Consider the following 14,761-nt stretch of genomic DNA (forward strand, 5'->3'; position numbering starts at 1 on the left):
AATATTGTAACAACCCATAGAAGACTTTAGGGAACGTGAGGTTAAGAGATTTTGATTGGATATTGTTCCCACCAAAATATTAACGGATTACATGGACATGATTCTTCCCAATCCTTTTTCTAATTCAAATCAAATGTTATTGGTCGCACACATATTTAGCAGATGCTTTTGTGGGTGTAGCGAAATGTTGTTTTCCTAGCTCCAACAGTGCAGTAATATCTAACAATACACAACAATACACACATCTAAAAGGAATATAGAAATATTAGGACGAGCAATGTTGGAGTGGCATTGACTAAAATACAGTAGAATAGAATAAAGTATATCCAGATTAAATGAGTAAAGCAGTATGTAAACAGTGTTCCATTATTAAAGTGGCCAGTGATTCCATGTCTATGTATATGGGGCAGCAGCCTCTCAGGTGCAAGGTTGAGTAACCGGGTAGTAGCCGGCTAGTGATGGCTATTTAACAGTCTGATGGCCTTGAGATAGAAGCTGTTCTTCAGTCTCTCGGTCCCAGCTTTGATGCACCTGTACTGACCTCTCCTTCTAGATGATAGCGGGGGAAACGGGCCGTGGCTCGGTTGGTTGATGTTCCTGATGATCTTTTTGGCCTTCCTGTGACATCGTGTGCTGTGGGTGTCCTGGGGGGCCGACAGTGTGCCCCCGGTGATGCGTTGGGCAGACCGCACCACCCTCTTGGTGCAGTTGCCGTACCAGGCGGTGATACAGCCCGACAGGATGCTCTCAATTGTGCATCTGTAAAAGTCTGTGAGGGTCATAGGGGCCAAGCAGAATTTCTTCAGCTTCCTGAGGTTGAAGAGGTGCCATTGCGCCTTCTTCACCACACTGTCTGTGTGGGTGGACCATTTCAGATTGTCAGTGATGTGTACGCCGAGGAACTTGAAGCTTTTCACCATATCCACTGCAGTCCCGTTGATGTGGATAGGGACGTGCTCCCTCTGCTGTCTCCTGAAGTCCACAATCAGCTCCTTCGTTTTGTTGATGTGGAGGGAGAGGTTATTTTCCTGGCACCACTCCGCCAGGTCCCTCACCTCCTCCCTGTAGTCTGTCTCATCATTGTTGGTAATCAGGCCTACCTACTGTTGTCATCTGCCATCTTGATGATTGAGTTGGAGGTGTGCGTGGTCATGCAGTCATGGGTGAACAGGGAGTACATGAGGGGGCTGAGCACGCACCCTTTGTGGGGCCCCTGTGTTTAGGATCAGTGAAGTGGAGGTGTTTTCCTACCTTCACCACCTGGGTGCGGCCCGTCAGAAGTCCAGAACCCAGTTGCACAGGGCTGGGTTCAGACCCAGAGCCCCAAGCTTAATGGTGAGCTTGGAGGGTACTATGGTGTTGAAGGCCGAGCTATAGTCAATGAACAGCATTCTTACAAACGTAGTCCTCTTGTCCAGATGGGATAGGGCAGTGCGGGAGCAAGACGTCAGTGTCTGCAACATGGCTGGTTTTCAATTTGTAATCAGTGATTGTCTGTAGACCCTGCTACATACGCCTCGTGTCTGAATTGCGACTCCACTTTGTCTCTGTACTGATGTTTTGTCTGTTTGATTGCCTTTCGGAGGGAATAACTACACTGTTTGTATTCAACCGTATTCTCAGTCACCTTGCCATGGTTAAATACGGTGGTTTGCGCTTTCAGTTTTGCGCAAATGCTGCCATCTATGCACAGTTTCTGATTTGGTTAGGTTTTAATAGTCACGGTGGGAACAACATCCCCTATACACTTCCTGATGAACTCAGTCACTGTGTCCGTGTATACCTCAATGTTAATCTCAGAGGCTACCCGGATCATAGTTTTGATCACGCGGACTGGGCTATCTTGAAGCATGGATCCCGATTGGTGAAACCAGTGTTTTAACGGGTAATTCATGTTTGAGTTTCTGCCTATAGGAAGGGAGGAGCAAAATGGAGTTGTGATTTGATGGGCGGGGGAGGGCCCTGTAGGCATCCCGGAAGGGGGAGTAGCAGTGATCGTGTTTTTCCAGAGCGAGTACTACAGTCAATGTGTTGATAGAACTTCGGTAGAGTTTTCCTCAAATTTGCTTTGTTAAAATCCCCAGCTTCAATAAATGCAGCCTCAGGATATGTGGTTTCCAGTTTACATAAAGTCCAGTGTAGTTCCTTGAGGGATGTCGTGGTATCGGCTTGAGGGGGTATATACACGACTGTGAGTTATTCTAGGTCAGGTGAACAATAAGACTTGAGTTTCTGTATGTCATCACAATCACACCATGAGTAGTTAATCATGAAACATACACCACCACCTTTCTTCTTCATGGAGAGTTCTTTATTCCTATCTGTGCAATGTACTGAGAACTCAGCTGGCTGTATGGATGGGGACAGTATATCCCGAGAGAGCCATGATTCCGTAAAACAGAGTATGTTACAGTCCCTGATCTCTCTGCAAGGAGGTCCTCGCCCTGAGCTCGTCTATTTTATTGTCCAGAGACTGAACATTAGCGAGTAATATACTCTGAAGCCGTGGATGATGTGCACGCCACCTGAGTCAGACTCCGAATACCTCTTCTCCCACTGGCGGCGTCTTGGAGCAGCCTCTGGGATAAGTTCAATTGACATGGGGGGTACGAACAAAGGATCCCTATCGGGAAAATTGTCTGCTGCTATAGACCCAGGCTATGAGAAGAGAAGAATGGAGTGTCTGTTCATTTGTAGAAGTAATGTAAAAATAAATATGAAGGCATACCTTTCATTTCATGCTTTTGTCACGGATGCCTGTCGAGGAAAATGCTTGGAAATAGGCCAGTAGGTTTCAGTCAGTGGATACGTCCCAAATGGCACCCTATTCCCTATATAGTGCACTAATTTTGACCAGAGCCGTATGGGATGTGTTGAATTGTGCCACAGAAAGTTTTCCAGGAAGGCCATTCCTCCTTGGCCCCGGCCCCAGTCTTGTCATCTAATGATTTTAGGTACAGAGGACAGACAGTACAGTAGTGCTAACCAACATCTGTTCATGAACAAAACACTATGCATGGTTTAAGTGACTTTGTTGTTACAAGTTAATCAAATATTTGTGTGTGTGTGCACATTCCTGTTTATCCTAACAGTTTTATTAGTTGTGAACTTTCCACCCACCCAGATACAGAGACTACACTAAGACCAGCTAATAACTACACCAAGCGTAGCAACTCATAGTATTGACATATTCAACAGCGTTTAAGAAATACCTTCAACAGTGTTATCTTGTGATCAAGCCATCAATGTTTTGTGATTATTGGTGCCGTAAAAACGGGTTAGCAATTAGCATGTTTGACATTTCAGTGTAAGTATTACTACTATGAGCTTTTTGATAAGCGGTTTACAAAAATGCGTCCCGTATTATCGGCATACGGTCCCCAGTTATTGACCACCTTACTATTTTGTTCAGTTATAAGATATACAGTGCCTTGCGAAAGTATTCGGCCCCCTTGAACTTTGCGACCTTTTGCCACATTTCAGGCTTCAAACAGGCGACTTACATCTGTAATCGCAGCAAAAGGTGGCGCTACAAAGTATTAACTTAAGGGGGCTGAATAATTTTGCACGCCCAATTTTTCAGTTTTTGATTTGTTAAAAAAGTTTGAAATATCCAATAAATGTTGTTCCACTTCATGATTTTGTCCCACTTGTTGTTGATTCTTCACAAAAAAATACAGTTTTATATCTTTGTTTGAAGCCTGAAATGTGGCAAAAGGTCGCAAAGTTCAAGGGGGCCGAATACTTTCGCAAGGCACTGTATATTGGGGAGAACAAGTATTTGATACACTGCCGATTTTGCAGGTTTTCCTACTTATAAAACATGTACAAGTCTGTAATTTTCATCATAGGTACACTTCAACTGTGAGAGACAGAATCTAAAACAAAAATCCAGAAAATCACATTGTATGATTTTTAAGTAATTAATTTGCATTTTATTGCATGACATAAGTATTTGATACATCAGAAAAGCAGAACTTAATATTTGGTACAGAAACCTTTGTTTGCAATTACAGAGATCATACGTTTCCTGTAGTTCTTGACCAGGTTTGCACACACTGCAGCAGGGATTTTGGCCCACTCTTCCATACAGACCTTCTTCAGATCCTTCAGGTTTCGGGGCTGTCGCTGGGCAATACGAACTTTCAGCTCCCTCCAAAGATGTTCTATTGGATTCAGGTCTGGAGACTGGCTAGGCCACTCCAGGACCTTGAGATGCTTCTTACGGAGCCACTCCTTAGTTGCCCTGGCTGTGTGTTCTGGGTCGTTGTCATGCTGGAAGACCCAGCCATGACCCATCTTCAATGATCTTACTGAGGGAAGGAGGTTGTTGGCCAAGATCTCACGATACATGGCCCCATCCATCCTCCCCTCAATACGGTGCAGTCGTCCTGTCCCCTTTGCAGAAAAGCATCCCCAAAGAATGATGTTTCCCCCTCCATGCTTCACGGTTGGGATGGTGTTCTTGGGGTTGTACTCACCCTTCTTCTTCCTCCAAACACAGCGAGTGGAGTTTAGACCAAAAAGCTCTATTTTTGTCTCATCAGACCACATGACCTTCTCCCATTCCTCCTCTGGATCATCCAGATGGTCATTGGCAGATGGGCCTGGACATGCACTGGCTTTAGCAGGGGGACCTTGCGTGCGCTGCAGGATTATAATCCATGATGGCGTAGTGTGTTACTAATGGTTTTCTTTGTGACTGTGGTCCCAGCTCTCTTCAGGCCATTGACCAGGTCCTGCCGTGTAGTTCTGGGCTGATCCCTCACCTTCCTCATGATCATTGATGCCCCACGAGGTGAGATCTTGCATGGAGCCCCAGACCGAGGGTGATTGACTGTCATCTTGAACTTCTTCCATTTTCTAATAAATTGCGCCAACAGTTGTTGCCTTCTCACCAAGCTGCTTGCCTATTGTCCTGTAGCCCATCCCAGCCTTGTGCAGGTCTACAATTTTATCCCTGATGCCCTTACACAGCTCTCTGGTCTTGCCATTGTGGAGAGGTTGGCGTCTGTTTGATTAAGTGTGTGGACAGGTGTCTTTTATACAGGTAACGAGTTCAAACAGGTGCAGTTAATACAGGTAATGAGTGGAGAACAGGAGGGCTTCTTAAAGAAAAACTAACAGGTCTGTGAGAGCCAGAATTCTTACTGGTTGGTAGGTGATCAAATACTTGTGTCATGCAATAAAATGCAAATTAATTACTTAAAAATCATACAATGTGATTTTCTGGATTTTTGTTTTAGATTCTGTCTCTCACAGTTGAAGTGAGTGTACCTATGTACCTATGTACCTACAGACTTGTACCTGCTTTGTAAGTAGGAAAACCTGCAAAATCGGCAGTGTATCAAATACTTGTTCTACCCACTGTATATATTTAACCTTTTTGAAAACTCTCAAAACTTACATAAACTACAATTAAAATCAGTGGTCAGCTAGCTAGAAGGGTGTCTTTAGTCACAAAATGTACTTTTATTTTCCAGGCCATTTACATGTTGCGCTCGAGGTGATTTAATCCTCCAACCGCTAGAGTGTCCGAAGTTAGGAGGTGTCTGATGTTGGGGGGTGGAAATAGCGACATGCTTTTCCATTCCTTATTATTTTCATTCCTACCGTGTTCCAGCTGCCCGTTCCTGGCGTCCAACCTGACCCCGGCCATCCCGGTGATCGGAGGGGTGCTGTTTGTCTTTGTTCTGGGGATGCTGTTCAGAGCCAGCTTCAGTGACCCGGGAGTCCTACCCCGTGCCACACCTGACGAGGCTGCCGACCTGGAGAGACAGATTGGTAACTATGGAGACCACCTGGTTTTCTAACAGTCCAGAACTGGGTTCTGGTCAAAAGTAGTGCACTATGTAGGGAGTAGGGTGCATTTTGGGACTTTGCTGAGGCAGAACTCTGAGGTGGCTGCTTCTCCTTTGTTTGTGTCCCGCTAATGAGGCAGATAGATTTGTTATCAACATGAACTTCACCCGACCTCTATTAAATGGCTTGGATCGAGCCAATCACGTGCCGCCCTCTAAACGCCTGTGTGTGCGTGCCAGTGAAATGATAAGGTGTTCAGAGATGACATCAGCTTTGAGAGGTGCTTTGCCCTGAGCACAATGGCATGTTGTCCAAACAACCTGATTTTAAGGGACTCATTTTAGAGTTCAATTTAGAAAAGATGTCAGCCGTGTCGCAAATGTTTTACCATATTCCCTTTTAGTGCAATACTTTCGACCAGGACTCATAGACCTCTGGTTTGAGGTAATGCAATATGTAGGGAATAGGGTGCCATTTGGGAACCAACCCTCCTTTATCACTGGTGCAAGACACTTGTTCCCCTTTGTTATGAGATGCCCAATCCAATGCAAACCAAGAAGAATGAGTCAGGGATGTTCAATGAGAGAACCTGTGTTATACAGACCGAACAATCATGTGTTATACAGACCGAACAATCAATGTATATTTAGAACTATGTTTTTCCTTGTGAATACAGCATTCCGGAACAGACCTATCAATCACAAAAGAGTCCTTACTGAGAGAATGAGAAAATTTGGGCGTTGCTTGCTCTGCATTTAACTCCAGCTTTCTTATAGCAGGAGAGAAAACGGTTCATGACTGCGTCCCAAATGGCACCCTATTCCTCATGTAATGCACTACTTTTGACCAGTCCCCATAGGGCTCTGGTCAAAAGTAGTTCACTATATAGGAAATGGGGTGCCATTTGGGACAAAGCCTATGTCTCCCCACCTCAACGCTGTTGTATACATTTGATGATGAAGGGTGGAAAGAATTCTGTTATATTTACTCACTTTGGTTGTTTAGTGTCTGTGGCCAGTCACTATGTGATGCACGTCTAGAAATAACATCTGCACATCCTGTATTAAAGGATCTAGAGGTTCTGGACTGTACAGTCAACTCTACAAACAGGAAATTGGTGCCAATTGTCGTCAAACAATACCGATAAACGAGAATTACATTTGATTTATTTATTTTTATACACAATTTCGTGGTATCCAATTGTTAGTAGTTACTGTCTTGTCTCATCGCTACAACTCCCGTACGGGCTCGGGAGAGACAAAAGTCATGCGCCCTCCGAAACACAACTCAACCAAGCCGCACTGCTTCTTAACACAGTGCCCATCCAACCCGGAAGACAGCCGCACCAATGTGTCGGAGGAAACACCATGCACCTGGTGACCTTGGTCAGCGTGCACTGCGCTCGGCCCGCCACAGGAGTCGTTAGGGAACGATGAGACAAGGATATCCCTACCGGCCAAACCCTCCTTAACCTGGACGACGCTAGGCCAATTGTGCGTCGCCCCATGGACCTCCCGGTCGCGGCCGGCTGCAACAGAGCCTGGGCTCGAACCCAGAGTCTCTGGTGGAACAGCTAGCACTGCGATGCAGTGCCTTAGACCACTGTGACACCCGTGAGGCCCGAGAATTACATTTTGTTTATTAAACGTTGATGAATGTAATATTACAGGCCTGCACTGAAAAAGCAGTGAACTTATGGAGAAGTAGTCCTGTTGTCTGTTTCACAACCTAGCCCTTGCAACCTAAATGCCTTCAAACTACTACTTTGTCTTTCTCTCTCCCACGCTTCTTCAGTCTCGCTCCTGAATGTTAGCTTTGGAGCAGCTCGATGTGTTTTCAATTCTAAGCTGCTTTATTTGCTGCTTCCCACAACTTGCTGTCCCACAATGCATTCTTTCTGATGTCTGCTGTGCTTCTCTCTCATTGTGTGTCTTTCTCTCTCTCTCTCTCCTCCTTTTTATATATACTTCTCATCATTCCTGCACTGTGTTTCAGCAGAAGTCGTGTTGTTAAATGCATTCACAATCCTCTGTGTATAAGAATGACGTGAATGTGATTGCAAGTGATCTCATTCCCTTTCCGCAATATACTTAATGTATGTTCTGTTCCCACGCTACTGTCACCGCCACTGTCAATGTCTTGTTTTTCATATGTACAAAGTCGTGGTTAAATATTGATGCTAAACCTCAATCCAATAGATGTTCACCACATTGATACTCCGTTGTCGCCTGAAACTTGATAGGTAAATCTGCAATATTTAACTTAACCCGACAAAATTCACATAGAAATATTTGTTATAGATCTGTCACTCTCATTTAAAGCAAGTCTAAGAAACAGTAAATATGTTCTATGTGCGCTATTTCTATGCTTCCCATTCTTAAGTTTAGGTTTTGCGTCTTTTACTTTTGGTTTTGTACACCAGCTTCAAACAGCTGAAAATACAATATTTTGGTTATGGAAAAGATATTTCACAGCGGTTTAGATGGTAGAATGGTTTTCTACACTATCCTTGCTTGTTTTGTTACATAAACTGAAACTATTAGATTTATAGCAACCAGGAAATGGCGGAGCATTCTTTAACGTTTATACACTCCATTTATATGAAACAATAAACCAGTGGTACAGTGTGATGAAATGTTAACAAGGAATGATGCAGCGTATGAAAACAATGATCCAAGGTAGTGATGCAGAGTGAGTGATAAGCAGGGCTGCAGGGCCGTCCCTTTGGCCCCCACCCACCAGGAGCCTCGCACCCCCCTCCCAGACCACACTGAGACTAATAAATAACTTTTTCCTGGATCAATTAGGTGTGCCCCCCCCCCATCTCCAAGCAGGAAGAGCATGCAGTGTGTGTGTGTGTGATGAGTTCTGGGTCCTGCAGAGCAGATGAATAATGTAATGTCAAGTAAACACTGTGCCACCGTGCCCCAGGTGCCTGCTGCTGTAAATTGCATCAGTGAGGAAGCCAGTAAAATGTGCTGACTGTGAAAGCCTATACTGTTGATGTGATTGCGTGACTTATTTAGTTTATTACAGGGAACAGGGAAATAAAAACAGAGCCAGAGCCCCCTTGGATACAGGAGTTCGTATCTGGCTCTTACCAGACTGGCTGTGCTTTTAGAAATAAGATACAGAGGGCCCTCCCGGGTGGCGCAGTGGTCTATGTGCCGCCAGAGACTCTGGGTTCACGCCCAGGCTCTGTCGCGACCGGAAGTCCATGGGGCAACGCACAATTGGCCTAGCATTGTTCGGGTTAGGGAGGGTTTGGCCGGTAGGGATATCATTGCGCACTAGCGACTCCTGTGGCGGGCCGGGCGCAGTGCGCGCTAACCAGGTCGCCAGGTGTACGGTGTTTCCTCCAACACATTGGTGGATCCGGGTTGGAGGCGCGTTGTGTTAAGAAGCAGTGCGGCTTGGTTGGGTTGTGTTTCGGACCAGAGTCGAGTTAGTAACTACTAACAATTGGATACCACGGAATTGGGGAGAAAAAGGGCTAAAAAATGAAATAAATAAATAAATAATACAGCTCTGTGACTGCTCTAAGATACAGCTCTGTGACTGCTCTAAGATACAGCTCTGTGACTGCTCTAAGATATAGCTCTGTGACTGCTCTAAGATACAGCTCTGAGACTGCTCTAAGATATAGCTCTGTGACTGCTCTAAGATATAGCTCTGTGACTGCTCTAAGATACAGCTCTGTGACTGCTCTAAGATACAGCTCTGTGACTGCTCTAAGATACAGCTCTGTGACTGCTCTAAGATACAGCTCTGAGACTGCTCTAAGATACAGCTCTGAGACTGCTCTAAGATACAGCTCTGAGACTGCTCTAAGATACAGCTCTGAGACTGCTCTAAGATACAGCTCTGAGACTGCTCTAAGATACAGCTCTGAGACTGCTCTAAGATACAGCTCTGAGACTGCTCTAAGATACAGCTCTGAGACTGCTCTAAGATACAGCTCTGAGACTGCTCTAAGATACAGCTCTGAGACTGCTCTAAGATACAGCTCTGTGACTGCTCTAAGATACAGCTCTGAGTCAAGGCTTTCTTCCTGGGAAGGAGAGGCGGACCAAAACGCAGCGTGGTTATAGTTCATGGTTCTTTAATAAGAAAACTCAAACATGAACAAACTACAAAACAATAAACGTGAAAACTGGTGCATAAAACACAAAGACAGGAAACAATGACCCACAAAATACCCAAATAATATGGCTGCCTAAATATGGTTCCCAATCAGAGACAACAATAAACACGTGCTTCTGATTGAGAACCAATCTAAGCAACCATAGACTTACCTACACAACTAAACTGAAGGTCTTGTGTGGTCCTCTTCAGACACCTCTAATGGCCCCATAAATCTACAAAAAACCCTAGACAAGACAAAACACATAAATCACCCATATCACACCCTGGCCTAACCAAAATAATAAAGAAAACAAAGATAACTAAGGCCAGGGCATGACACTCTGAGACTGCACTGGATATCCAACATAGGAAAACAAAGGAATATGCTTCCCTTGTGAACTCAATCTGACTAGGTCTTGTGTGGTCCTCTTCAGACACCTCTAATGGCCCCAGTGGTCCAGGGTACAGGCCGCCCCCGAGGATCAGAGAAGTGGTCATCAACGGGCAGACGGTCAAGCTTAAGTACTGCTTCACCTGCAAGATCTTCAGGCCCCCACGGGCCTCGCACTGCAGCCTGTGTGACAACTGTGTAGGTGAGTGGAGTAGACCTGGACCTCACTCAGACTCTGTGGGAACATAATAGGAGAAGCTGACTAACCATGGCTGTTCCATATGTATGACTTTTAAACCATCTACTCTCCCCTCTCTTTCCACTTTTTATTTTCTTTTCTATCCGCTACCCTCTTCCCTCTCTCTTCCCCTTTAATTCTCTCTTCCCCTTTAATTCTATCTTCCACTCTTTACACTTTTCTGTTTCCCTTTCCTCTCTCCTCTCTTTCTTCCCTTTATCTCTCTCCTCTCTCCCTCTCTCTCACTATCCCCTCTTTCTCACTCTCCCCCCTCTCTCACTGCAGAGCGTTTTGACCACCACTGTCCCTGGGTGGGGAACTGTGTTGGGAAGAGGAACTACCGTTTCTTCTACCTCTTCATCCTGTCCCTCTCCTTCCTCACCGTCTTCATCTTCGCCTTCGTTATTACACACGTCATCCTGAGTGAGTGACACACAGTGGTGATGCCCTGAGATAAACACAAAACTCAGTTTTCCCCCCAAACAAGTCTCCTGTACATACTGTTTGTTATCCAGATAATATCAACAAGATGAGGGAATATATTACCCTGGTATTTCTCTTATAGGTATCAATATTTTTTTGCCCTAGACCTCTTTACTTAATTGTCCTATCCTGACACATTCTAGTAGCCTCTAGCCCTGAGCAACGCTACCTCCTAGGGCACTTCATCTCTGTAATGGATGAGATGGGCTCTGACATCGATCTGCCACTCCCCTCCCTGCTCCCCAGCGGAGGCTGGCTGTAAACAAAGCTGGTGACATGGCTTCTCTCTCTCTGTGGGGAGACAGAGCATTGTGACACTTTATACCACAGATCAGTCAGCAGACCAGGGGCCTTATTTATCAAGCCTCTCAGAGGAGAAGTACTGATCTAGGATCAGCTCCAAATGCTTATTTTCAATGACAGCCTAGGATCAGCTCCAAATGCTTATTTTCAATGACAGCCTAGGAACAGTGGGTTAACTGCCTTGTTCAGCGGCAGAACGACAGCTTTTTACCCTGTCAGCACAGGGATTCGATCTTGCAACCTTTCAGTTACTAGTCCAATGCTCTAACCACTAGGCTACCTGCCGCCCCAGATGGGAAGAGCTTCTTCTGAACCCTTAACTGGCAGTCATTGTCGCGTCCCAAATGGTACCCTATTGGATCTGTTCAAAAGTAGTGCACTATATAGGGAATAGGGTGCCATTTGGGAAGCACCCATTCCCTACTGCACCACAGTAGAGGTGTTTTGATCAAGTCTAGAGTTTCTGGTGGATTACTTGACTGATTCAGCCTATTGACCCTTCACATCAAGCCCTGAATTAAACCTAGTTTTCTCATCATTGCCTTTGTGTAGGGATGTTTTCAATGCTTTACTGCTGTATAGACCAAGCACAGGGCTAGAGATCTCCTTTGCTGCTCCTCTCTGTTCTCCCAGGTGCAGTCAGTCAGTCAGTGTGACTAGCATCAGTTACTCTCCCAGGTGCAGTCAGTCAGTCAGTGTGACTAGCATCAGTTACTCTCCCAGGTGCAGTCAGTCAGTCAGTCAGTCAGTCAGTGTGAGTAGCTTCAGGTATGTGAAGTAATGCTGTGTACTGACTAGCTCACCATCATGGTGCTCAGTGAGACTTTGGATGTTCCACTTTTTACCAACAAGCTCTCTCTGCTCTCTCTCTCTCTGTGCTCTCTCTCTGCTCTCTCTCTCTCTGTGCTCGCTCTGCTCTCTCTCTCTGCTCTCTCTCTCTGTGCTCTCTCTGCTCTCTCTCTCTCTGTGCTCTCTCTGCTCTCTCTCTCTCTGTGCTCTCTCTGCTCTCTCTCTCTCTGCTCTCTCTCTCTCTGCTCTCTCTCTGCTCTCTCTCTCTCTGCTCTCTCTCTCTCTCTGTGCTCTCTCTGCTCTCTCTCTCTGCTCTCTCTCTCTCTGTGCTCTCTCTGCTCTCTCTCTCTGCTCTCTCTCTCTCTCTCTGTGCTCTCTCTGCTCTCTCTCTCTGCTCTCTCTCTCTCTGTGCTCTCTCTGCTCTCTCTCTCTGCTCTCTCTCTCTCTGTTCTCTGCAGGATCCAACCGGACAGGCTTCCTCAGCGCACTCAAAGACAGCCCTGCCAGATATCCTTTCACTGGGGGAGAGTGTGTCTGTCTTTCTGTCTGTATGTCTGTGATAAGTGTCCTCGTCTCTCTGAATGAGAGATGATACTGTCCTCGTCTCTCTGAATGACAGATGACACTGTCCTCGTCTCTCTGAATGACAGATGATACTGTCCACATCTCTCTGAATGAGAGATGATACTGTCCACATCTCTCTGAATGACAGATGATACTGTCCACATCTCTCTGAATGAGAGATGATACTGTCCACATCTCTCTGAATGACAGATGACACTGTCCACATCTCTCTGAATGACAGATGATACTGTCCTCGTCTCTCTGAATGAGAGATGATACTGTCCACATCTCTCTGAATGAGAGATGACACTGTCCTCATCTCCCTCTTTCCAACTGTGGAAGTAATCTAATGGTTATCACACCTACACACACACCAACGTTTCCGTTAGCCGGTTTTTGACAAAAGCGGCCTAGCGGTTAAGAGCTTTGGGTCAGTAACTAAAAGGTCGCTGGTTCGAATCCCCGAGCCGACGAGGTGAAAAAAATCTGTATGTGCAAAAAGCACTTAACCCTAATTGGTCCTGTAAGTGGCTCTGGATAAGAGCTTCTGCTAAATGACTAACATGTTAAAGGTACGTTCATCCCTGTCACAGGAAACCGCTCGCATGTGCTTTTGACAATTTACGGTTTCCAGCTAATTACATTATGGAAGGAAAATGTGCGTGCTACTGCCTTGTGCACATTGCTGCACTTATAATGTGAAGAAATAATAGTTTATCAACATTTTGTACTAAAGGTTTAGATCTGTTGCATCAGCCTCTTTGCGTTAATTATTTTTGTTGTTGGTGTAGGCTAGGACTACTAGTCGTATGAATTTGGAGTCTATTGTCCCAGAGTCTGTTTGGAATAGGCTATTTCTTTCTTGCGCAGAACAACAAGCTGACTAATAGACTAGGTAAGCTTTTCTACTTTGGGGGATAGTAGATTGACATAAGCTAGTGATTTTGCTGTTCGTTACTCGTCTTGTTGGCTGAGGAAAAGTACATGTGGACAGTTATTCTATTACCGTAATATGAATGTGATTTCTGTCATTCTGAGCATCGTGGGTGGACGCCCTAATCAGGTTACACACCCAATGCATATGGATCCGGTAAATTTCTCAAATGTCCGGAAATCGTGACGCACACGTACACACAACATCAGAAGAGATAAACACCAGGAGGAGGTGTTTAAATTCTGTGCATTGTGGGACAGGTTTTAGTTTGATTTGAGGGAAGAGCTAGACGCTGCCCTCCCTTCTTTTCAATTCCATCAGGGAGCAGACAGACACATTGTCTCTTTTCCATTAGTCTCCATCCAGCCACCCCGCTGCTTTCTGACAATCAAGCACCTGTCACTTATCATTTGGGCCTTGGATCACACTGCACATAGGCCCCCTGTCTTCCTGCAGAGGCAACAGATCTGACACACACACTCTCTATGGGCTGGAATACACTAAACGAATGACAGGGAAAGAGTCATTAACGTGTGTGTGTGTGTGTGTGTGTGTGTGTGTGTGTGTGTGTGTGTGTGTGTGTGTGTGTGTGTGTGTGTGTGTGTGTGTGTGTGTGTGTGTGTGTGTGTGTGTGTGTGTGTGTGTGTGTGTGTGTGTGTGTGTGTGTGTGTGTGTGTGTTGGGCACGTGCACTGGGTTAGATGTGTATGTTAGTCGATTGTTGGTATGTATCCACTTTGCCTGGAGTCTCTCGGGACATTACGGAGGACACAGCGGTTATTTCATGGAGCCGTACCACATGTAGATTGCATTGCCTAGTAAACCAATGGCCCGACAATCTTCTGGTAGTCAATACCACGGTGCATTACCATGGACAAATGGAAGAGCTCTCTCCACCTCTCAGTCACCGTGACGACGTGCCAGTTGTTGTAGTGATGGTGGTCTCGTTTCCTTAACTGAATGACTGTGCTGGAGGTGCTGGTGTGTTTCTTCTCGGTGTGGTCCATTATGGGCCTGTCAGGCTTCCACACCTACCTCATCAGCTCCAATCAGACCACCAACGAGGACGTGAGTACACACACACACACACACACACACACCACTTCTCATCATCCAGCTCTCTCCATCTTTGA

General features: G+C 45.6%; 1 protein-coding gene across 3 annotated transcripts in view; it reads left to right on the top strand.

The window, feature by feature from the left end:
- Window positions 1-14,761, top strand: part of LOC118398805 (palmitoyltransferase ZDHHC14-like) — a 29,647-nt gene that overhangs the window by 6,003 nt on the left and 8,883 nt on the right. For 2 of the 3 annotated variants that reach the window (XM_052471226.1, XM_052471225.1), the window contains exons 2-6: window positions 5,624-5,784; window positions 10,362-10,520; window positions 10,842-10,979; window positions 12,590-12,638; window positions 14,594-14,696. In XM_052471226.1, coding sequence (XP_052327186.1) covers window positions 5,624-5,784; window positions 10,362-10,520; window positions 10,842-10,979; window positions 12,590-12,638; window positions 14,594-14,696 — 610 coding nt within the window. The remainder of the gene's footprint in view (window positions 1-5,623; window positions 5,785-10,361; window positions 10,521-10,841; window positions 10,980-12,589; window positions 12,639-14,593; window positions 14,697-14,761) is intronic. The other variant, XM_052471227.1, reaches the window with a different exon arrangement.

This window comes from Oncorhynchus keta, chromosome 19 (assembly GCF_023373465.1).
Source record: "Oncorhynchus keta strain PuntledgeMale-10-30-2019 chromosome 19, Oket_V2, whole genome shotgun sequence".
Lineage (NCBI taxonomy): Eukaryota > Metazoa > Chordata > Actinopteri > Salmoniformes > Salmonidae > Oncorhynchus > Oncorhynchus keta.